The 26,614-nt window shown below is 36.3% G+C and overlaps 1 protein-coding gene across 1 annotated transcript; it reads right to left on the bottom strand.

Moving 5' to 3' along the window:
- Positions 1–516: 516 nt before the first annotated feature.
- Positions 517–26,071, bottom strand: LOC127160231 (deleted in malignant brain tumors 1 protein; the record flags this gene model as incomplete). The annotated part of the gene is made up of 12 exons (XM_051102894.1): positions 517–3,292; positions 3,383–3,526; positions 3,606–3,926; positions 5,273–5,554; positions 5,684–5,989; positions 6,639–6,959; positions 23,308–23,628; positions 23,868–24,155; positions 24,260–24,565; positions 24,814–25,134; positions 25,374–25,661; positions 25,766–26,071. Coding segments are annotated over 12 exons (3,407 nt in total), but the record flags the coding sequence as incomplete, so codon positions are not given.
- Between the last annotated feature and the right edge of the window lie 543 nt (positions 26,072–26,614).

The raw sequence follows: 26,614 nt of genomic DNA, 5'->3' as shown, positions 1-26,614 counted from the left end.
TATTTATTCAGCTTTTAGATGATGTAAAAGGCTCAATTTCATAAAATTGACCCGTATGACTGGCTTTGTGGTCCAGGCACATATAAACATTTATTTATATTTTGAACACACAAATGTTACTTTAACACACAAATATTTTGTTTTTCACCATAATTTGGATAAATATTCAACATCAAACTTATTATTTATATATAATAATTAAAGTGTGCTTCATTTCCACATGCAAAATAATTAAATCTTCTATTCTGAACTGCACCTTCCATTTTCTTTTTCAATCTTAGTCATTTTGCCCTGATATCTCTCTGTCTCTCACATGACTTGAATACAAGATTTAACAAGACTACATTCTAAATTGCCTAAATGTCAAAATTAGTGCAATCCCAGATAGCACACAGACAGACGTCTGTAAGATTTCAGTTTTACATACATTCTAAAGCAAAAACATCTTAAAACATCTAATAGATATCATAACCTGTTTCCCTTACAGAGCAGAAGCAGGAGATAAGACAAAGCAGAGATGATGACAAAAAAAAGGAGCAGAGTTTATTTAATGCTGAGACTTTGTCTAACCATTTATACCAAACTGATTCACAACAAAATCTCATAAACCTTTGAATTTCCATAAACATTGCCTCATATCTCTTTTGAGATATGAGGCAGAAAGAGAGAATGATGCTTTGACAAGCATCATTTGAAACCACACATTATAAGACTAAACAACAATGGAAAAATAATATAAAACATAATATATAAATGACTAATCAATGAATAAATCAATGAAATGAGTATATAAATGGTTGAAATGATTATATGATTAAAACTGAATAATACAATTGTTCAATCAACTGATAATCAACTTATAATCAACTGATTATAAATGAATGAATGAATGAATGAATGAATAATGAAGAAATGAATATAAAAAGGCAGGTAAAACAGAACACAAATGTATGGTCGCATCCTTTAAACAGCATAGTTTGCATTTAAGGAAAATCTGATAAAAAATTAGCCTTCCCATTATGAAGTGATATTTGACTTCTTAAAATGAAGGGGAATTTTGTTTTTACCTTTGTAATGGCATTTTTGTAACTATATGTCAAAACAAGTAGAATAAGAAGTTGTTTCCACTTAAATGAAATCAGTATTAAATTCATAAATTCATGTTGACATTAATGTTTTAAATATAAAATTTTGAAATATTAAATGATTTAAATAACTGAAAAAATACTTTAAAATGAAACTAAAACTGCCAATAGGTGGTGATTTAATAACTGAATCATATCATTCATTTGGTTTTCGAACGGCTGATTAATTCAGGAATTAAGCAAGTCTTTATGAATGGGAAATTGAATCACTGACTCACTAAATTAGTTTAAAATGCACTTTCTTTCATAAACGAAACACCGCTGTGATTGAATGGAGATGCGCTGCGGCTCAGTTTTGAATTGTTTCAAACTATTTTCATTTACAAACTCCCTTAAAAATCATTAAAAACGGTCACTCATCTTAGTTTATCGCAATCTCACAAAGTTCCATTAAAATCAACAAAGCTCTTTACACTGCACAATCAGTCTCTTATTTACAATCTCTCTGCACTTTGTTTATGAAGGGATTCGTCTAAGGGGTTTGTTAGATTCGATATGTCTGTGATACATTACTTAACGTTGCAAAAACACATAGAAACCTTTGAAGCTCCTCTCAGCGGAAACACAAATATGCTGGTGCTCCTAAATATCTTTTTTCATAGTTGTACGCAGTGTTTTGTGTGTTTGTTAAACACAAAGTACAAAGTAGATGAGGAAAACTATGTATTTAAAGAGCCGTCTTTACTGTTTACAATGAGTGAAATGGTGCACTGTGATTGGTTGAGCGGATGTATCACGCAATTTACATTTTGCGTAAAATTAAAAATCGACTTTTCAGTACCGACCAGATACAATACTGATTTTGGCAGGAACTCAATTTTTTTAAATGGCGTTTATCGTGTTTTCAAACAACGCTACGTACTACTGAATCACGTCGAAAGGTCATGCGGAACGTAGGCGGAACTACAGACCCAGTGTTTACAAAGTGAACGCACAAAGACTAAGAAAGTGCAAGTAAGTTTGTAAACGCTGTTTACAAACAAAAAGGTACAACAATGTCCTCCTCTCAAGTTGTAGGAGAAAATAAGATTGAGTTTTTCACCATACTCAGTACACAGACGATGAACTTAGACGTGATTAGTAGTGATGGGAAGTTCAGATCATTTCACCAATTCGGACCTTTCAGTCTCGTTCAGCAAAATGAACAAATCTTTTTCGAGTCATTTAGTTAATTTTAGCAAAATATAATTAAAATGTTACGTGTTACTTCCTTAACATATCTACTGCTTACACAAACGTTGATCACACTACAAACAAGATAAAACTGTAATGCTATAAGAAACAGAAAAGTTTTAGTCATTTGTTCATCACGTGACAGCCCCATAAGATGAACGAATGACTCGAAAAACCCTAAGACTCGAAACAGGTGAACTAATTCCAGTACAGAACATAATAGGATGTTGCGCATGCACGACTGAACGAATCACTTCCCGAGACGACTCGTTGTTCCCGAGTCACATTGATTATTCATTCAAAATGAAAGAATCGTTCAAGAACGACTCATTACTAATTCATAGTATTGTTGACGTGCATCCCAGAGCCTGTGCTACACAAGCTTTTGTATTTAAAAAGTATACACATTTTTATTTTTTGATCGTTTCGCTAGATAAGACCCTTCTTCCTCAGCTGGGATCGTTTAGAGCCCATTGAAGCTGCATTTAAACTACATTTTGGAAGTTCAAAATCAGGGCACCAATGAAGTCCTTTACATGGAGAAAAATCCTGAAATGCTTTCCTCAAAAAACATAATTTCTTTATGACTGAATACAGAAAGACATAAACATCTTGGATGACAAGGGGGTGAGTAAATTATATGTAAATTGTTGTTTTGGAGGTGGAGTTATTCTTTAAAGTTATATATCAAAAGATCAAGGGGTCTTTGTTTTCTCAATTCATGACCCCTATCAAAGTTGCCATACTGCATTTAATCTGTTTGAAGCCTAATTAATTATAGTATTTTGGGTTTACTGAGTATTCATCACAGCAACTTTCATAAATGTTATCATTAGACTGGTCTACCACACTTTTAGTCTCAAGATCCACATTTTTATCATTAAATTCCAGGTTTTCATAATCAGCCTCATGATTTTCATTTTTCTTGTTTCCTCTTTTTTGATTGGATGCACCTGCACATGAATTAGCTGCACCTAGTGATAAAATTAAAGGAAGTTGTTATAAAGAGAGAAAAGACTTAAAAAAAAAAGTTTTAAAATACTTTTATAAAATGCAAATGTTACCTTTTCTGAAGGAGCTCTTCATTTTCGATTCCGTATTTCTTTGCTTTTGTCTTCTCTTTAACAGGAGAATGACTATGACTATGAGGACAGACAATAAGAGCAGCACAGCTGACACTGCAGCACCAATGACAGGAAGCAGGGAGGCTGAGAGAGACACACGTGTTTGAGTTAAACTTTCATTACCAGCAGTCCAGCTTGTTTTTAGACTCTTACACATCAGTACCTGTGATAGTGATGAGCAGCAGTTCAGAGGCAGATGAACGGAAGGAGCGTGAGGAGACACTGACTTCATAAACACAACTGTAGTTTCCCTCATGTGAATAATCTGCCTCAGGAAAGAAGAAGGAGGCAGAGTGATTGACAGCTGACTCACTCCTGGTGATGTCTGACCCTCTGAACAGGTGAAAAGATCCTCCAGGATACTGAGATTCAGTGGAACAGATGATAGTGAAACTGTGGCCCCTGGTGATCACTGGCCCCTGAGACCCCACGACAAACTGTCCATCAGGAGCACTGTGTAAAATGCTGGGCTGCTGCAAGTCCCCTTAAGAGAAGAATTCACAAGAATACAACATTTATATGGTTACTTTTATTTAAATAAATAAAGATGACTTGAAGAAGTGCATCTTTTTGGGATCAAAATGTTAATTCACAGCCATTTTACAATATGTCTCAGTCAGTGGCGGCTACTGGCCTGTCAAATAGGGGAAGCTCATTTTCGGCCTACATCATAAAATTGTCTGTTTATTTATTCACAAGAATGTGCTTTATTGTCATAAGTAAGTCACAATGCAAACAATCGTAAAAAAAAAAAAAGATTTAGTTTTATTATGCAAAATATGATGTATTTTTTCTTTTAGTCAGATGCTACTATATAGTATAAATATTTTGCAATTTAAATAAGGTTATTATGGAGATTTATTTATTTATTTATTTATAAAGTATTTTAATAGAAATATAAGGTTTCATTATGTTATGTTAAAATTTTTCAAGATTACTATATATATATATATATATATATATATATATATTAATTTATAGTCATCCTCCATGTTAATATTTAATGTAGTAATCTATATATATATATTGATTACTACATTAAATATTAACATGAATGAATGAACGATCTAAAAAAAATATTAAACTCTGTAAAAGTGAAACAAGGAATGTGGTGTATAATTGTGTGAAATGTATGATGAAAATCAAGCAATTTCGCCAAGCAAATATAAAGAAATAGGTTGCAGCAGTTTTTATTTCGACTGAACTTGAGAAATCCGCGATGGGACTGAGCGCGAATAGCTTCAGCGATTCCTTATAGTACAAAATCGCTGTCAGTCAAAAGGAGATGCAATCTTTCGACAGACCCTCCAATCATCACGCAGAAGCTCGGAGTCCAGGCCAGCCCACTCCTCATTTGCTCCTCATTCACCCCCAGAGACGCTGAGCGTCCGTGGGCGGGACATAATCGCAGCGTTTATCCAATGACCGTCTAGTTTCAAAGCACTGAAAAAAAAAAACGTTCAAAGCAGCCGCATTGAAGTCAGTGGTCGCTGGGCTTCAACGGGGAAATGCACTGTGACGCTACGGGAATGTATGAGAAGAAAATCAAGTCAGCCGACCTGCTATATCTAACTGATTCTGAACGAACTCGTCTTTGAGATGAACGTTTTCTAACGCATTTTTAGTCAATAAAATGTTAATATAATAGTACATAATTTGACCATTCATTTTGTGACATTATAGGGGAAGCTGAGCTTCCCTTGCAGTCTTAAAGAAATCGCCACTGGTCTCAGTTGCAAAAAAGGCATCATTATAAAATCAGTTCACTTTTACATTACGACTGCATGTAATCTATGATATAGGCAATGAGACAAGGCCAAACGCACTCACCCACAGTGATGATAACAGTGTTACTCAAAGGTGATTTGATGTTGTTTTGGTAGGAGTATTGACAGCTGTAGGTGCCTTGATGTGAGACGTCTACATTATGGTTGAAAGTCACACTAGATACATGTGTCTGGGAGGATACAGATAAACCATTTCTGAAGAGCTGGAATTCAGCATTAACATTGCATCTTGGTTTAGGTGTTGTGCATCTGAACTGGATATTTTCTCCATGAGAAACAACTACATATGTGGAGGTCAGGGAAAGGGTCGGCATCTGCACCTCACCTGCAAAATTTATTTTAAATAGTTTAAGACATACTGTAATAAAAGCATGACATTCATGAAGCTTACTGTAATTTCTGTTGCTCATTTCCCCCCAACATAATGTGTGAAGATGCTAATGATTTGACTTACCTGAACAAACAACACCAGCATCTTTACCATGATTACAGTCATGTTTTCCTAATCCACGGTGTGAACATTGTGTGAGGGTTCCTTCACTTCCTGAGCATTCAACATCATCCAGCCAGATCGATCCACTGCCTTGACCAAAGGTGGCACTATGAGTTGCACTGATGGCTGATCCACACTGTAACTGTCTGCACACCACAGCAGTATCATTCATGTCCCAGTCATCATCACACACGGTTCCCCACTGGCCATTATAACGGACCTCCACTCTTCCACAGCATGAGTCAGAACCACTGACCAATCTCAGACCTAACAGATTACATTAATGAAAGCACAATGTGATTAAAATCTTGTTATTTTGACATGCTGTAAGTATTTGTACTTGGTAATGTGTTTGACATTGTTAGGAGCCAAGGACAAAAAGGCATAGCCTTTATTATTTTTATAAGTTTTCTTCTACTATTGATATATTATAATAATTACCAATGTGGTCCAAACACTGTTAAAAGGAGATGTTTTTTTAATCACATGGTACTATTTTCATTATTAGAAAGTGCTAAATAATCAAGACATGTTTCACTATGGATCTGGAAATTTAGTTAATCCTTGAAACAATCGCAGGCAGCAAAATATACATATGCATATGCATACATCTACATATGAAGAGTTCAGATGAAAACCTGCTAAAAGCCATCTCGGTCAAAAGTGAGATAATGATACTGAGTGAATGCTCCTGACACATAGTATCCATCAAATACTTTTACTTCAAACTCGCTAAATTACAGCCTCAGCCCAATCAGAAAGACCACTATTTACATAGAAAGCTATACAAAATAGTCAGAAAGAAATGCTAATTTTAAAGAAATACATCAGATCGATTTAGGGGCTTTTGCATCTGAACTCTTCATATATGTACATATACACACACTGACGTTTATGATTTGTGGTTGATAAGTACCTGTGATAGTGATGAGCAGCAGTTCAGAGGCAGATGAACGGAAGGAGCGTGAGGAGACACTGACTTCATAAACACAACTGTAGTTTCCCTCATGTGAATAATCTGCCTCAGGAAAGGAGAAGGAGGAGGAGTGATTGACAGCTGACTCACTCCTGGTGATGTTTGACCCTCTGAACAGGTGAAAAGAGCCTCCAGGATACTGAGATTCAGTGGAACAGATGATAGTGAAACTGTGGCCCCTGGTGATCACTGGCCCCTGAGACCCCACAACAAACCATCCATCAGGAGCACTGTGGGAAATGTTGGGCTGCTGCAAGTTCACTAGAAAACAAGAAAAAAAATATTTCTGTGGTTACAGAGCCTCAGACATGAACTTCAATCTGCTATAAAAATATATGGCCATAATATGGGTCATGGCCATAATAGATATAATGAACAAAACTCTGAAGACTGTTAAGAAAATGAATGTTGAAAATAAAAATATAACATGAATACCTGTCTATAAAAACACAAGATTAGGATGCTGTTTAGATTATGATTATGATGCAGTAATATTATTAATGTTGCCACAGGAAAATACACACTTGCACATCAATGCAATCCTGCGTCAACATCCAACTGAATGATATCACGTTACACTTCAACACACCACGATCGCACACACATGCAGCATCACTCGTGACTTCCTAACTTGCGCGCCCGTTTACTCATACGCATAAGCGTATGTTCAGTTATACAGTTTTGATTGCGGATGTTATACGAGTTGGAATCCACCTTTAGACAGTTAATGGGCAAGAAACGTGTTAATAGGAACCTGCGTACTTCATGGAACTTGGACAGGCACATGTCAAGCGAAACATTAGGCCAAAATATGGATGAATCCGAACGTGTAGATGCCTCGCTTGTCACACGTGATTATGAAGGGGGTTTTAACGATCCTTTGCTCGAAACTCCCAGCAAAGGTCCCCCTGGGAAAAAGATAAGAGACAGTAACAATGCATCACTTGCTGAGATTTTCAACACCATCCAGTCAATAAATTCCAAGCAAGATTCGGTTATTCAAAAAATTACTCATATTGAGAGCTCCACTGAGGTCACTATAGCTGCGGTGAACTCTTTGTCTGACACTGTTAATCGACTCCTATCAGATGTTGCCTTTCATGGTGAAAAGACTGGTAAGGCAGAATAGTCGATTCAATAAATGCAACATGAAAATGCTTCTCTTAAGCCCAGAGTGGAAGAACTAGAAAGGTATAGTCACAGATGGTGTTTGAAACTACTCGGGGTGAAAGAACATAAAAAAAAACATAAAAAAATGACAGCTATCAGTCATCTTGCCAGGGTGGTCCCGTGGATCAAAGATAAACTGGAGGAAGCTGTGGATGTGGTTCAATGTGTAGGCAAACAGCAATCGGATGGTGCGCTGCATCACATCATCACTCACTTCGTGACAAGGAGGCCATTCCATCATATGGATGGAAGCCAAGAGTTTCATTTACCTCAGAGAGAATGGTCTGCACATCAAAGAATTTCTCTCCAAAGCAGACACTGAAAGTCGGAATAAACTCTGGCCACTTCCAGGCGGCTTGAAAGGAAGGGAAGAAGGCCGGTTTCAGTGGCCACTTTGCTGTTATTAAGAATAAAAGAATCGCTGCCAATTTAGCACAGTATCCTTGAAATGACTGAGTTTCCATCTGCATTCCAGGTTCTATATTTTTTGCACATGTCTGCCTAGTTGAAATGACTTTTACAGTTTGCACTCCAGGTTCAACATTTTCTGCATATGTATGACTAGTCTGAACTGTTGCTGTTACTTTAAGGGCACTTAACCATTTTCCAATGATTATTCAATTCTTGTACTAAACAGCGTTAAAGCAGTTCCAAATTAAGTGTTTAGTGCACTTCAGGATCACAGCTTTCTTTTTCTTTCCCTTTTTCCCTGTAATTTTTGGTCATTTTTTATTTACATATATTTTACGGACAAATTTGAGTTTAATCATCTGAAAATTATTTCTTTAAATGTGCGGGGCTTAAGAGACAACACTAAAAGAAAGGTTATTTTCCTGTTTTGTAGACACTATAATGCAGATTTTATTTTTTATTTTTTTACAAGAGACACATTCTTCTGATGCTGACACTAAATTCTGGAAAGCTCAATGGGGCAATAGGATTTATTTTAGTCATGGCTCAAATAATTCAACTGGTGTTCTTGTTCTGATTCATAAGTTTAAAGGAGATATTGTTCATTCCAAGTCTTCCCCTGATGGCAGATGGGTTATACTAACTGTTAAGTCAGAAAATGCCATATTTATAATTTGCAATATTTATGGATTTAACTCTGTGAATACTTATACTGTGAATAGTTCTTTTTTTGTTAATATTTCTGTTATACTATCTAACATGCTGAAAACAACCCCCAAATGCCAAATTGATAATTGCTGGTGACTTTAACTGTCAGGCGTTCACCACAGCCACCTCCACCTGCCACATCACCAGTAGCACCGCCCACTCATTCATCTTCCCCTGAATTCTAATCACCTTCACCTAATCCTCGTCAGCAACGCCCTATATAAGGACACTAACTCCAGTTCTCTCTTGTCGGGTCTACTGTTCATTACCCTGACGTCAGCTCCTGACTTCATGCTTCCCCCTCGTTGAATTTTCCTGTGCTCACTGGTTCCCGTGTGGCTTTCCCAGCTGGACTATCATCTACACGTCAATACAAGGACAGTCAGCTAAGATTTACTAATTACTGTTTTGACCTGATTTTTGTGGTCTTCAACTTTGTTAATAAAACTCTGGTTTGGTTTGCTACTCGCCTCTCGTCTCCTCCGTGTGTGTGACATTAACAAAGTTCCTGATGTTTTTATGGATACATTTCTACAGAAAATGCGTCGCCACTCTCAAAGTTGTAATATCCTTAATTCCTTATGTAAAGACTTATCTTTACTTGATTCATGGTGCTACTTTAATAGTAATGCATACGAATATACTTGCAGTAATGTATCAAAGTCTTTAAAACCAAGAACTGATTTATTCCTCATTTCATCTAATCTATTACAACATGTTCAAAACATTTCCCATCATTATGCTCCTTTTACAGATCATCCGTTAATTAATATGGCCTTGCAGACTGTTTAGGATTCTATCAGCCTTCATGGCTACTGGAAATGTAATAACTCTCTTTTGGAAGACAGACTTTTCGTTAAAAATATTGAAGCTTTAGCCACCAGACAGATTTAGTCTCCAAATGGGAGCTCTTTAAATTTAAATCCAGACATTTGGCTATTTAATGAAGTAAGAAAATAAAAAAAAGGATAGAGACCACATGGAAGCAGAATTGATCAAATTGATAATCTTTGGAAAGTTCAGATTATCTCTCCAATACAGGATAGTGAGCGCCATTCTTTACAAGAAAAACTTAATGACTTGTATACTAACAAGGTTAATGGAGCTTTTGTGGCAGATTGGGAGCTTACATGACGCCAGCGCGTCTTGACCAGTTCCTGTCCTACGTTGACTTCTCACCGCAGGGGTGAACCAGTGACAGATCAGTATCAATTCAGGAGGACAGAGAACTCTTGTTCTCTGCTGGGACCACTTGAAGCCACAAATGCTTTATCATCACCTTTTGACCAGCAGCAGTCAGACCCATGCAAGAAACACAGTAAAAGACTCATTTACAATGCTCCCCCTTTTCTGAGACTAGCCACGGAACAGATGGTCAGTGTAACTGGTGACCAGCTATACATAAATTGATAACCGAATAAACACGAAAAGACAGATTTACATTGACACATCCAGCCTGCAGGGCTCACAGGATCCATCCAGCGTGACTCTCATGACCCCTTGGCTGTTAGAGCAACAATATGCATTTGTAGTATGTTTTTATACCTCCTATATGCTTGTTGTGTTTATTGTAACCTACGAAGCTAACCAATGTATGTATAACCCATTAGGTAGACAAAGTTATTAATATGGTATGAAAGATACCCAATGTTTAGTGTTAAATGAGAGCTCATTTTATTTCCAAGATGTTGACGTCAATGAAAAGTTGATATTATGTATGATGCTTGCATTACAACACTTATTGAAGAGATTAACAAACTCTTGCAGAAAGTTGCCTCCATGTGACAGAAAGACATTATGCAAAGGTATGCACAAATGGGCAACCGTATAGGGCGGAGCCCCGCCTCGCAACCCAAATGATTGGAACACAACTTTATGGGACGGACTTCGTCGGCCCGGTTAAAATCAAAACTTTGCCTTTTGCCGTCGCCTTTCGCCTTCTCACCGGCGCTCCTGACTCAACCAACTATGCGAATGTGCCATCCAAAACTCTACAAAACCAGCTAAAGCTTCATGAAACTTTCAAAGTCTTTGCGCCCCGCAACTCAAGACTTGCAAAGAACTTCAAGCTCGTCACGCTCGGTAACCAAGCAACCAACCGAAGCCTGAACTGTCCGAACTGTGCGAAACACTGAACAGCGGAAGCAGCTTGAAACACCTTGACGGCGTGAACAGCGTGCGACGAGTTCAATGATTGCATTAAAAAGAAGGAATTGATGACAATTATGAAACAACACTCTTTAAAACGTGCCAGGAAGAACCAAAAAGAGTGTTTCACGGCGATGCCATAGAGGAACCTTTTTTGGTTCCCTGAAAAACAATTTTGTGAAAGATTCTTTAAAGAACACGGGTTTTACTTGGGGCCATAAAGAAACTTTTTCTGGTACAACAAAGAACCCTTTTTAAAGGTTCTTCAAAGAACCACTAAAGAATAGGTTCTTTATGACCCCATTTCTTACAGATCAGTATCCTCACATTTATCATACTATACATCTTCTTTAATAGGATTGTTCATAAAATATTTTTTGGAAGAAAAAAACAAAAACAAACAAACAAACAAACAAAAAAACAAAAAACAGAAGTAACAAGACTTGACAAGATATATGATTAAAATGTTTATTGCATTTACAGTATACATCAATGCAGTACATACATTATACATTAGTACATACACCTTGATACTGTGTGTGTACATGTTATATAGGAATGTATATAGTCAACGCGATCATCGTTTCCATGATTGATCGTTGCTGTCAATTCCAAGTACTCGATGATCATCGTGACATTATATATATGTATGTATATATATATATATATATATATATATATATATATATATATATATGTATGTATATATGTAGTTTATTTATTTATTTTTTTGATTGGTTATGGCAGCATGGGTGGTAACTAAGCTCTGACTGGTTAGTGTTAGGACAACATGCCGTCTAGACTGTCAAAATAAATATCTATCAGTACTTGAAAGAAAAAAAAAATCACAAAATGTCCATCCCTAGTGTGTAATACAGTGAATACAGCAGGGTAATTTCAGTATTCCCAACATTCATATGGCCTTTTTCCATCGTGGGCAAACTGCCATTGGTACGTGTGGAAACTTCACAGTACTTCTGATCAGTGGTTGAGACTGGGTAAAAGGGATCCTGTAACAAAAAACAAAACAAAACAAACAAACAAACAAACAAACAAAAAAACACTTCATTAGTTTCTTAATTTTCATAGTTTTAGCAAATGATGCTTTGTGATGATGCAAAATGACAAAAGATAATTAAAAGTTATTTTGCTGCAGTAAGAAGAGAAATAAAACTAAAAATCAAAGCAAGCCAGTGCTATTTTGGAAGTTCATCCATCCATCTATTCAGTCTCCAAACCACTTATCCTCTGTAGGGTTGTGAGGCTAAAGCCTATCTCAGCATCTTGGGCCACAAATCCATCTAATTAATGGTATTTAAGCAATATAAACACAAGGTAACAATTAACAATATTATAAAATACCTCTCAAAGGAAAGATTACAATGTTTTAATGATTTTTTTGGGGAAAAAATCTGCATTTATTAAATCAAGAACAGAGAGAAAATAGTAATATTGCAAAACATTACAAATTAAAAGAACTAATGTGTATTTTAATATATAGTAAAATGTATTTTTTTTCTGTGATCAAAGCTTTTCAGTAGAGCTGCGCGATCCTGGATAAATTGAGAATCACAACTCTTGTCTCAAACAGAGATCATGATACTATCTTTAATATTCATAATGTTAAAATTATGAATAAGTGGTCTGAATGAATGATTCAATGACTCACTCATATCTACTTTACTTGTTACATTACTGGATAAACCAGCGTTTTGAATGTAGCTCTTCATTAAATGATTCAATGACAAATAGATTCATGAATGCTGGATTGGTTTTGAGAGACACTCTTGAGTAATCCCTAGTGAACTGCATACAGGAGTTATGAACCGAAAAAGCATGAAGTTCATTAACCTGTTAACCCGAAAGAGTCAGTAATAATGCGGTCTTTAGCGAAAGAAGCTTCAGATCACTGCTGTCTGTAGGCTCAAAAGGTGTACAAGACAGGTCCCACGGCGGAATCAGTGGCTTTGACACCCTGTTCAAACGCCGTGCACCTCTCATAAACCTGCATACAAGCGGGTGACGACCCATAGCAAACACAGTCTGAATAGGACTTTTCTCCCTTTTTGAAAAAGGGATAGACAGCTGCGAATTGACCTGATGCGCTCCTCTGACAGAAACGCTTGATACTGATCCTAGTTCAGTCTGAGGGCTAGATAAACTATTTCCTGTGTGGGCACACCAAGCAGCTTTTTGTCTTGTTTATTTTGAAACCTAAGCTCTCCAAATAAGACACAAGCATCTTTGTGTCTGTCTCTGCTTGCTGCTGTGACGGAGAGCAAAGAAGGAGATTGTCCAGATAAGCTAAGACCTGCTGTTCTCAGCAGTGATATAGCCGCTTCTATACATCTGCAAACGCCTGTTGGGCCAGGGAGAGCCCGAACGGAACAGTCATAAATTCGTAGGCTTGCCCTGATAGACAAACCTGAGGAATTTCTTGTGTGCTGTGTACATGCCTATACGGAAATATGCATCTTACAGATCGACCGAAGTGTACCAGTCTTTCTCTGGAATAAAATGTGACAGCATTTTGAATGTGGGCATTTTGAACTTGTATTTTCTGAGGTGTTTGTTGGATCCGCAAATTCAGAATGGGACGGAGACCTCCCCCTCTCTTGGAAATGACAAAGTACCGGGAGAAAAAGCCCTGATGGCTGTCCTCCGGTGGCACAACTCGAATTGCCCCATTTCTTAATAAAGAACTTTTTAGAACTTTTTTCTAAAAAATAACTTTCACCTTGACAGTGAAAGAGAAAAAAGAACCACTGCTTTCAGAAAAAGCTGTGTTCGGTGACGTACTTGACGGCTTGTCCAAGAACAGTTGAGCAGCATATCCGGAACGGGGTACAGAAAAAAATTAAGCTTCCAAGAGATCTTCCTGGGGAAGAAAACAAGAATGAGGTGAGGACCATCATGCAGTGATATGGGGGAGGCGGGCATCACTGTCATGATTGGTCTGTCAACTGACAGATGTGGGGCAATTGGTGCTTCCAGGATTGGTCACGCCCAAGGCAATTCCCATAGTGAGATACCGAAGGAATGTTTGAAAAAGAACGGCTGAGATGATAACAAACTTTTTCAAAGACTCTAAATCTAAAAAAATATTCAACAGAACCGTATCAAATACAAGTAAGATAAGTGTCAACAACAGTTGTGTGCATTATTTGTGTGATTTTAGGGATTAAACTCACCTGAAAGCAGTAAAAAAACCGTGAGAGAGTTTTGCAGCTTGTGCCAGTAGTTGTTGCAGCCCCGTTTCCATGGTAACTCCCTCCACGCTAGTGTTTGAATGTGACTCCAATGATTAGCGCGCTCATTAAAACGCCAAAGTCACGCAGCATTTACATATATAAACATATAGGCTAGAATTAGAAAACTAAATAAACAATTTAAAATCTCATTAAATCACTAAAATAAGTAAAGTCAAGATTTTAAGATTTTGTATTGTTTTTACAAACACTCAGCCTTTTTATTTCATCTTGGAACATGATTGCAGTATTTTTTTATTACTAAACTTTTGTTGTTGTTGTTGTTGTTGTTAAATAACTAATAATTAAATCAGCTACATCTTCTGTAAGTTAGACTACATAATTGTACTAGTGACATAAGTGACATTTATGTGATCTGTGTGTGTGTATTTTCTGATAGTTCTGATCATGCAAAACAGCATTAAAAATATATATAAAATGAATAATATACTGCTTTATTGTTATTAATAAACACTATTTGACTCAAAATTAATACTTTATATTACACTATTTATACTAATTTGAGTCTGGAAAATGAGTCTAGAATAAGTTCTGGACCAGAAAGGACAATTTTTACCTCACTTGATCTCATTTTCTAGAAAAAACAACAACAAAAAAACAAAACAAACAAAAAAAAAGAACTATTTTATAGTCTAAAGAACTTTCTTGTGCTACAAAGAACCTTTTGTGCAATGCAAAGGTTCTTTGGATATTAATGATTCTTCATGGAACCATACGCCCTTCCAAAGAACCATTTAAGCACCCTTTTGTGAAGGCTTAATCTCCCTGTTCCCTAAGCTAGATAACGATCCCCTGGAAAATGACAACTGGAGACCCATCACTCTCTTGAACACAGATTACAAATTGATTGCATTAGTATATGATAAAAGATTAAAATTAAGATTAGATCAAATTATTAATGAATCTCAAACAGGCTTTATGAAAAATAGGCATATTAGTAACAACATTCATCTTATTTTTGACCTTTTAGACTATTCTGACCAGATAGAATCAGGGTCTCTTATTTTGTTTTTAGATTTTTGTAAAGCCTTCGATACAAATTGAACATGACTTCTTACTTCAGTCTTTGAAAGTTTTTGGGTTTGGGAATAATTTCATTGATATTATAGAAATGTTTTACAAGGATGTTTTACAATAGTTCTATCATTCTGAATACGGGAACCTCTAAAAGATTTGGAATCCATCGTGGTGTACACCAAGGTTGTCCGATTCTCACCAAGGTTGTCCGATTCTCCTTTTCTGTTTTTATTAGTGGCTATATTTCTCTCCATTCAAATTTAAACAATCAAAGCATTTTGGGATTAAAAACATTTGATAAAAAACTCAATATTTCTCAATTGGCAGATGACACTGCGTTATTTTGAAAGATAAAAATCAAGTGAAAATAGCCCTGGATTGTGTTTCCAATTTTACTAAATCTTCTGGTTTAAAGCTTAATCATAAATGTCTATCTGGGAATCTAGGTTTCAAAAAATAAAACTGCCTGTGAACAATTAAATTTCATGACAAAAATCAAGATAACTTTAATATATTTTGAATAATTGGCTACAAGGGGATCTTACCATTTTTGGGAGAGTTTTACTGTCCAAAGCTGAGGGCCTCTCTAAATTTGTTTACCCTGCTCTTTCTATATATGTTAGTGAAAATTTTTTCAAAGATATTAATAAATCCTTCTTAGATTTTATATGGAAAAATAAACCTTACCAATTAAAAAAGGACATTATATCAGGCAAAAAAATAGAAGGTGGATTAGAAATGCTATTTTTTTAATATTAAAAATACTTTTAAACTTAATTGGTTAGGAAATTGTCTAAATAATTATAATTATATGTGTTTTTTTATCTCACAGTGTATCTTTTAAAACACTTGGAGGGTTATCCAATCTTTTGAGATGTAACTTTCTTCCAGGAAAGTTGTTAAATTATCAAAATTTCACCAGTAATTATTATTGGCTTGGAAAATTTGTTTTCATCACAACTTTTCTCAGCATAAAATGCTTTTATGGAACAATTGTCTCATTACGTCTAGGAATAAATCATTATTTTTGCATAGGTGTTTTGAAAGGAATATTTATTTTGTTATGGATATGTTCTATGAGAGTGGAAACAATTTGTCTTATGGGTTGATACAACTAATAAATAATCACCTCTCTTATGGAAGCAATGAAAGGATATTTCCAGAATTAAAAGTTGATGGTACTGAAATACTTTCTTCCTCTTATAATAATAAAAAAAACATCAGACAAATTTTTGCAATCAAAATATAAAATCTTACCTAGAGGAAAATTCTTTTGGAATGCAAAAATGTCTGATATTAATTGGAAAACGACTTTGTCAAATCCTTATAAATTTTGTATTCTGAATAAGCTTTCACAAAATTTACCCATGTAAAGTAGCGTTTTCTAAATTCATGGACATTGACAATACTTTAGTTTCTGTAATGCACATGAGGAAGACTTGTGTCGTTTGTTTTACAATTGTGATTTGTCTCTTAGATTTTGGTCTGATGTTAGTGCCTTTCTATTTCTGCAAAGAAATGTCAACTATATGCCTTATGATGTAAAAGATGTTATTTGTACTTATTCACACAAAAGTAAAATGATTGAGTATGTTGTTAACTTTTACATTTTGCAAGGTAAATATTATATTCATAAACAGAAATTTGCGAAATGCATTCCAAAGTGTAATTTATTTTTATCAGAAATGGAAGTTTTGGAAAAGTCTCTAATGCAAATTAATAACCAAAAAATGTCATATTGTTAGATTTCCTGGAGAAATTATTTTCTGATATAGCTCCCCAGCTGCAACCTTTGAATATGTCCTAAGGAAAAAGGAAGAAACTATTGTTTAGTTGTATTTATATATTTTATATTTATTTATTTACCTTTTTTATTTATTTGTTTCTCACCCTTTAGAACAGCATAAGATTGCTTTTATATTTTGTGTATCTGGATTTACTTGCTAATAGTTTTGTAATGTTCAATCTTTTTTTCTTAATAAAATAATAATAATAATAATAATAATAATAATAATAATAATAATAAAAAAAAAAAAAACCTCAGTCAATATCGGGCATTGTATTTAAGCATGAAACTAATATACAGCGCATTCAGCATGCGATAAATGTTAATATCTCAACGCATCCCAAGAGTGACTATATACCATCTGAAGCCTGTTCTATGACACATACTATGATATTAATCAGATAACTTCGATACATAACATAGACAGTACTATACAGAATTTATTTTCTCAACTAATGAGGGTAAAAAAAACTTTATTTGCTGAGTCCTAGGTATAAGACCACATAATTAAAATGGGATGCCCTCATTGGTTTGACAGCTTGTAGGTGGGTGGGGCATGCATCAAACAGGAAGTTGACCATGAAAAGCATGAATGGAGGAAAATGACATAAACTTTTGCTAGTTTTCATAATAAGGTCCTAAAATTGTTATAGATACTATATCATACAAAGTTTTGATGGAAACATAAATATAATGCACTACTTCTACAAAATCAGTAAAAAATAGTTAATATCATGTTTTTATTTTTTCAGAATTAGGTTGTTTTTATTTTGTCCCAACCACCCAAACAACAATTTGGGTGGATGGGACAGCATAATTTTGGGCGCTTGGGACAGTGCTTAAAGGCTTTGCTAATTAAGAAAATGATTGTAATAGAGAACCATTGTATATCCTGATTATGCCCTAAATCAATGAGATTGAGCGATTGAGGTGTTGTGTTGCTGGATGTAATAATGAACATGGTGGTCGTCATTTACTCCCGACATCTGAGCTGCTGAAGATGCACCTCCCAATCTACATTTATCCATCTATGTTCACGCGAATCATTCATGATCCAGCTTCACTTACAGCAGAAGTGAGTGTAAGTATTTTTTTTTTATGAATCTCTGCGATCGCCTTTCCTTATAACATGGTAGTTAGGAAGTTTAGCGGCTAAACACAGCTACATGCGTTTAGGTAAACAAGAACGTCATTCCACAGAGAGAAGAGAGGGGCGGGGTGAGCAGAGCTCATTTGCATTTAAAGGAACAACCCCTTAGAATGAGATGATTTTTGCAGAGCTAATTTTGACAAGGTAAATAGAGTGTTGTTTCACAAAACCACTGAGAATTTTTAATCAAAGTATATCAGAGACTTTTCATTAAGACCCTAAAGAATCATATCAACTTGTGGAAAATGGGCATCCAATGACCCCTTTAATAAAGCACTGCAGATGGATCCGCCCGTTTCATGCTTCATTCATCACGTAACAATAATCATTTATATTAATCATTTCAACCATTTATATACTCATTTCATTGATTTATTCATTAATTTAGGCATATTACTAGTATGTTTTATCTCATTTTTCCTTGTTTAGTCTTATGATGTGTGGTTTCAAAGGATGCTTGTCTTTAAATAAGAGATAAGATGGAGTATTTATGGAAATTCAAGGTTTATGGGATGTTGTTTTGAAGCAGTTTGGTATAAATGGTTAGACAAATTGTCAGCATTAAAACATTAACTAAAGACTATTCAATAAACTCTGCTCCTTTTTTTGTCATCATCTTTTCATCTCCTGCTTCTGCTCTATAAGGGAAACAGGTTATGACATTTATAGGAAGTTTGGACATAATCACTGTTTTATGTCTAAACAACTGAATTGGTCAGTGGTCTATTGAACAGAGTAACTATCTGTTCTGCAACTGATATTATTATTGAACGTGTTAGGGGAAAATTGATTTTAAGTTTAAACAAACAGCTTAACATATGCTTGTGTGCTACATAATAACAAGATGTGCAGCATCTGTGCTTGTATAAAACGACACTTCCTCAAATCGGTCTCACAGCTTTATCCATGTTAAGTTGTTTGTCTAAAAAGAGCTTTTTTTAGAATCAGTACAGCGAATTCAGCATTTCACACTGAACTTCATTTCGGAGAACCATATATCTCATTTCTCACAGTTAAACAGTTTCAGTTTTGTTGCAGAAATCATTTTGTTTGTTTGTTTGTTAGCTTTTTTTTTGTATTTTTCCATTGTTACAAGGTTTTAAAAAGAAGAAAAACATATTGTAGGGAACATTCGTTTCATTGCATTTTCCATCAATGAAAAAAACATGCATTTTACCATGTTGCAGTGTCTGGAAGGAGCTGATTAATGCCAATTAGAGCAGTAGTGCCCAACCCTGCTCCTTTTCTCAAGACGTCAGTTCCAGCCCATCTCCAGCATACACGCCTGTTATTTTCACGCAATCCATAGAATTTATCTAGATTAGCTGGTTTGATTAGAGTTGGAGCTAAACTTCAAGATGGGAGTCCTCCAGGAGCAGGATTGGCTACACCAGAACCAATTTACATGTTGTGAACTTGCAGACAAGTGCTTAATAGATATGTGTGAGTTTTATGGCATCTGATAAATGTTTTTAGAAGAGGAATGTATTGAAGTGCTTGTTTAACAAGTATTGAATGTTTTAATATTCTTGTTTAACAGTTTTATATTCAGCATACTGTAATAAAACAGTTCAGTGAACACATAATATTATAATTAATTCCATGTTAACAAACTATATCTTTGTTTATGTGTGATTTCATAATATTTAAATTAACAGATCTTTTTTTTTTTTTTTAAATTGCTCAGTAACATGTACGCTCGAAAACATCACAAAAATGTGTTTACTAAAGTGAAACATTTGTGTTATATTTTTTGTGTTGAATTTAACTTGATATGTATTGTCCCTGACCACACCCAGAACATGTGCTGAATTTAACTCCATATGTGTTGTTTTTAACAAAGTCCCTTAGTCTGTCTCGCTGCCTGCCTTTTGAAACCCTCGCCTGTCTTTTCAGATTACCCCTTTTGGCCTTGCCCCCCTTCGGATAACGTTCACCGCTGATCGACTCACACCTGCTTTTTGGACTACTCTTTTGTCTTGCTCTAACATACCTGTATGCTGTTGCCTAACCATGCCTGTTTGACCATGTCGTTGTCGATGTCCCTTAAAGGGGTCATCGGATGCCAAGTTCACTTTTTCATGTTGTTTGAACATTAATGTGTGTTGGCAGTGTATGTACAAATCTACCCTATAATGATAAAAATCCATGCCGCGGTTTTTAATGAATCTGTAAAAATAATATCCCCTTTTTCAAATCGATCCATTCTCAGATGCCTGTCGGTGTGCCGTCACACCCACAGAGGCCACTCCCACGATAGTTGATTGACATGAGCGTTTTACCTTGGATCAGCTGTCACAGTCCGCCCTCTTTGTTTTGATGCCGGAGCAGGGATGTAAGTTAGACAAGAATATGAATTTTTTATGAATCTTTGCGATCGCCTTTCCTTATAAAGTGGTAGTTAAGAAGTTTAGCGGCTAAACGCGGCTACATGCAGCTAAACGCGGCTAACAAGACCGTCTTTTCACAGAGAGAAGAGAGGGGCGGGGTGAGCAGAGCTCATTTGCATTTAAAGGAACAACCCCTTAGCATGACATGATTTTTGCTGAGCTCATTTTGACAAGGTAAAAAGGGTGTTGTTTTACAAAAACATTGAGAATTTTTAATCAAAGTATATTAGAGACTTTTCATTAAGACCCTAAAGAATCATATCAACTTGTGGAAAATGGGCATCCGATGACCCCTTTAAAGTATAAACTAACTACAGTAAATATTCTTACACTACCTTTGGGCTCAGTTTACAGAAAGTGTATGCCACACATCCTTTCATTCTAATATAACACTGTTTCCTCCTCAGATGGGTAGCTAAGATCTTCAGTATTACAGAAATATATAATGTGGGGTGATGTTTTAAATTTATGTCAAGAAACCTTGCACGGCGGAATTTCAAAGACTGTCCCAATCACCCTTAATTCACCCTAATTTACTATAGATTTTACATTCTATAAAGTTCTAATTAGAATGCTGTGTTCATTAAATGCCAGTGAACTTTAAGTTACGCGCTATAGTGAGAGAGAGAGAGAGAGAGAGAGAGAGAGAGAGAGCAAGTGAGCTCTGTGATGCACTTTCATAGCCATACGAATTCCGAAAACAACTGAAATTGAAGTATGCATACTGTTGAACAAATATGACTAAAAAAGCACTGCTGCATTATTTTAACATTAGTATATATATATATTTTTTAAAGAAACATCTAAAAGCAAGATGGCCGTCTCAAATTCAGTCAATACTGGGCATTGCATTTGAGCATTACACTAAACTCTGGTAATATGCAGCACATTCAGCATGTTAAATGGTAATATCCCGACGCATTCTAATGGATTAAACAGATATGCATGTAGCTAACCCAGACATCACTGTGTGACTTCGAAGGCATCTCTCTCTTCTCACATCGATATTTTGGACTGCATGCTAAACAATTAGAGCTCAGGGTGCTGCCCAAAGTGCTGCTACAACCAATCAGAAAAAAAAAAAAAAACGTTCCACGATCATTGTTTTCATGATCGATCATCACTGTCATGGCTGAGTACTTGAGTACCCGATCGCTGTTGCACATCCCTAGTACTTAGTGTGTGTACACAACCACCCTATATGGATAAAAATCCCTACAAATCCCTAATCCCTACAAATCATTCTCAGATCAAGCAGTTCACAGATTCTTGGCAGAATGATGTAGTTCTGCACAGGCCCCTCCCATGTCTGTTGACTGACGCCGGAAGGATGAATGATGGCTCTGTACCAGCTGTCCATGATCCAGCTTCACCTCTAGAAGAAGTGAGTGTATGTTTTTATTAATCTTTGCAAATCGCCTTTCCTCAAAATGTGCTGGTTAGCAAGTTCTATGACGAATGCGGCTAAAGTGAACAGTCTCACACTACGTTTAGGTGCATTTATAACTGCATGAATAAGAATTGTGACTATAATGCAAAAATGAAAGACAGTGGTGGGGTAAGCAGAGCTGACTGTCATTTAAAGGGACATGCACTGAAATCACCTTTAAGTAATTTCTGTAATTACATCTACAATTACACTGTTGACCCTACCCCATAACCCATGCTTAAACCTAACCATTCCATAAGACTTGTTCCCAACCTTACCTTTATCCAAAGAAAGACATATAGAAGTCACAGAGGAGGAGGTCACAACCTTATCCACATCACTGCATTTAAGAGCTATAAGTTCCTTGGTGTACACATGTGACTGTGACTGTCACTTCTGCACACTTAAACACTCAGATATTACTTTGAGTTTTACCTTTTTTTTGTTTAGTTTATTTAATATTTATATTACTGCTCTTCTGACTTAACAGCATGTCACTTTTCTATGCCATTGGTCCTTAGTTAATAACATCATCTTAGATGTTCTTTTAAATTTGTGTTAATCAAAATTATGAAATTGTCAGGATCATGGACCTGTTTTGTTTTGTTTTGCCCCTGTCTCTGTTCCTGGTTTTCCTTATTTGGTCATGTTCCTGCCCTCATTTAGTTTGATTATTATCTTATGCACCTGTGTTTCCAATTATCCCTTGTATTTAAGTTCCTGTTTGTTCATTTTTCCCCTGTCGGGTCTACAAGTTATGTACGTGTGTTTGTGTTTCATCCTGTCGTGAATTTACCCCTGAGTTTGATTATTAAAGACTGTTTATGTTTATTCATGCCTCCTGCATGCTTCCTGAAGCAACGTTACATGACAGAAATATTGTGTTTATCTGCATGTCGTGACCATTAATGAACAGTGAGAGCATGCAAATCGGCACTCACATGATTCTAGAGAATTTACAATTATCAGCTCACAACTATGGCTAAGGACAAGTTTGCAGTTTTCTACTATTTACATATTTAATTTTTTTAAATATTTCATATTATTCTTTTCACCATGAGACACACAAATTTGAGTTAAACTTTCATTACCAGCAGTCCAGCATGTTTTTAGACTCTTACACATCAGTACCTGTGATAGTGATGAGCAGCAGTTCAGAGGCAGATGAACGGAAGGAGCGTGAGGAGACACTGACTTCATAAACACAACTGTAGTTTCCCTCATGTGAATAATCTGCCTCAGGAAAGGAGAAGGAGGAGGAGTGATTGACAGCTGACTCACTCCTGGTGATGCTTGACCCTCTGAACAGGTGAAAAGAGCCTCCAGGATACTGAGATTCAGTGGAACAGATGATAGTGAAACTGTGGCCCCTGGTGATCACTGGCCCCTGAGACCCCACGACAAACTGTCCATCAGGAGCACTGTGGGAAATGCTGGGCTGCTGCAAGTTCACTGGAAAACCAGAAGAAAACATTTATATGGTTGTAGAATTAGAAGAACAATGGCCTCAGATATAAACAAATTCAAAAAGCTTCATACAAATAAAACATTCTTACGAGCAAAAGGTAATATGCAACTATCTTATAAATTGCCAAAAATGCAGAAAAAGCATCAAAATGTAAATGAATTTATTTTCAAGCAACTAATACATTTAATGATATAGGCAATGAGACTAAATTAAACACACTCACCCACTGTGATGTTAACAGTGTTACTCCAAGGCGACTTGGTAGTGTTGTTTTGGTAGGAGTACTGACAGCTGTAGCTGCCCTGATGGGAAACGTTTACATTGACAAGGTTGAAAGTCACACTAGATACATGTTTCTGGAAGGATACAGATTTTCCATTTATGAAGAGCTGGAATTCAGCATTAGCATTACATCTTGGTTTAGGTGTTGTGCATCTGAACTGGATATTTTCTCCACAAGAAACAACTGCATGTGTGGAGGTCAAGGAAAAGGTTGCCAGCTGCAGCTCACCTGCAAAAGATATAAGACAATGCAAAGAATGAAATACATAACTTAATGGGTTTAATGTCATTGTCCCTAAAATAATATGTGAAGATGCTAAAGGTTTGACTTACCTGAACAAACAACACCAGCATCTTCACCATGATTGCAGTCATGTTTTCCGAAACCACGGTGTGAACATTGTGTGAGGCTTCCCTTACTTTCAAAGCATTTGACATCATCCAGCAAGATTGATCCACTGCCTTGACCAAAGGTGGCTCTGTGAGGTGCACTGATGGCTGATCCACACTGTAACTGTCTGCACACCACAGCAGCATCATTCATGTCCCAGTTATCATCACACACGGTTCCCCACTGGCCATTATAACGGATCTCCACTCTTCCACAGCATGAGTCAGAACCACTGACCAATCTCAGATCTAACAGATTACATTAATGAAAGCACAACGTGATTAAAATCTTGTTATTTTGACATGCTGCAAGTATTTGTACTTGGTAATGTGTTTGACACTGTTAGGAGCCAAGGACAAAAGTGCATACTGTTATTGTTTTTATACATTTTCTTCTACTATTATTATATTATATTATAATAATTAGCAACAAATATACATACATTCACATATATACACACATACAGACACTGGCATGATTTGTGGTTGATAAGTACCTGTGATAGTGATGAGCAGCAGTTCAGAGGCAGATGAACGGAAGGAGCGTGAGGAGACACTGACTTCATAAACACAACTGTAGTTTCCCTCATGTGAATAATCTGCCTCAGGAAAGGAGAAGGAGGAGGAGTGATTGACAGCTGACTCACTCCTGGTGATGTTTGACCCTCTGAACAGGTGAAAAGAGCCTCCAGGATACTGAGATTCAGTGGAACAGATGATAGTGAAACTGTGGCCCCTGGTGATCACTGGCCCCTGAGACCCCACGACAAACTGTCCATCAGGAGCACTGTGGGAAATGTTGGGCTGCTGCAAGTTCACTAGAAAACAAGAAGAAAACATTTATATGGTTGTAGAATTAGAAGAAGAATGGCCTCAGATATAAACAAATTTAGAAATCTTCATACAAATAAAACATTCTTACGAGCAAAAGGTAATATACAACTATCTTATAAATTGCCAAAAATGCAGAAAAAGCATCACAATGTAAATGAATTTATTTTCAAGCAACTAATACATTTAATGATGTAGGCAATGAGACTAAATTAAATGCACTCACCCACTGTGATGTTAACAGTGTTACTCCAAGGCGACTTGGTAGTGTTGTTTTGGTAAGAGTAACGACAGCTGTAGTTGCCCTGATGTGAAACGTTTATATTAACAAGGTTGAAAGTCACACTAGATACATGTGTCTGGGAGGATACAGATAAACCATTTCTGAAGAGCTGGAATTCAGCATTAACATTACATCTTGGTTTAGGTGTTGTGCATCTGAACTGGATATTTTCTCCATGAGAAACAACTGCATGTGTGGAGGTCAGGGAAAAGCTTGCCAGCTGCAGCTTACCTGCAAAAGATATAAGACAATGCAAAGAATGAAATACATAACTTAATGGGTTTAATGTCATTGTCCCCAAAATAATATGTGAAGATGCTAAAGGTTTGACTTACCTGAACAAACAACACCAGCATCTTCACCATGATTGCAGTCATGTTTTCCGAAACCACGGTGTGAACATTGTGTGAGGCTTCCCTTACTTTCAAAGCATTTGACATCATCCAGCCAGATCGATCCACTGCCTTGACCAAAGGTGGCTCTGTGAGGTGCACTGATGGCTGATCCACACTGTAACTGTCTGCACACCACAGCAGCATCATTCATGTCCCAGTTATCATCACACACGGTTCCCCACTGGCCATTATAACGGATCTCCACTCTTCCACAGCATGAATCAGAACCATTGACCAACCTTGTATCTGATAGATGGCAATAAAAATGAAAATATACTTCAATTAAAAAAACCTGAGTGCTGAAGTGTCTTTACCTACTATGTGCTAACTTTTAAAGGTAGGGTATGTTTTTTTTCAGAAACACTTTAGAAAACTGAGTCAGGCTGAATACCAAAATAAACTTGTAGCCAATCAGCAGTAAGGGGCATGTCTACTCATGATGGGAAGGAGAGAGCGCTCAGTGCACAGGACAGACATAGCTGAGCCGAGCAACGACACAAAAATAGAAATGGTGGATAAAAAACAAAATAGGAAAATTTCTGCAGAACAAAAGAAGGCTTACGATAAGGCAGCGGTTCCCAATCCCAGTCCTCGCCATCTTTTGCATGTCATTTTGCATTTGGGGGTTGCGAGGACTGGGATTGGGAAACACTGCGATAAGGCAAGAAGTAGGACCCATGTAAATATCGGATCAGCTTTCCAGCATTGGAGAGAACTAAAGGAGCAGGAAGACCTGCTATCAGATGCCGAGGTTGCTTTGCTTCTTGATAGCTGAGTAACATTGTTTTT

Source organism: Labeo rohita, unplaced genomic scaffold (assembly GCF_022985175.1).
Source record: "Labeo rohita strain BAU-BD-2019 unplaced genomic scaffold, IGBB_LRoh.1.0 scaffold_300, whole genome shotgun sequence".
In the NCBI taxonomy this organism is placed as follows: domain Eukaryota; kingdom Metazoa; phylum Chordata; class Actinopteri; order Cypriniformes; family Cyprinidae; genus Labeo; species Labeo rohita.
This window is presented reverse-complemented; position numbering and strand designations above follow the sequence as displayed.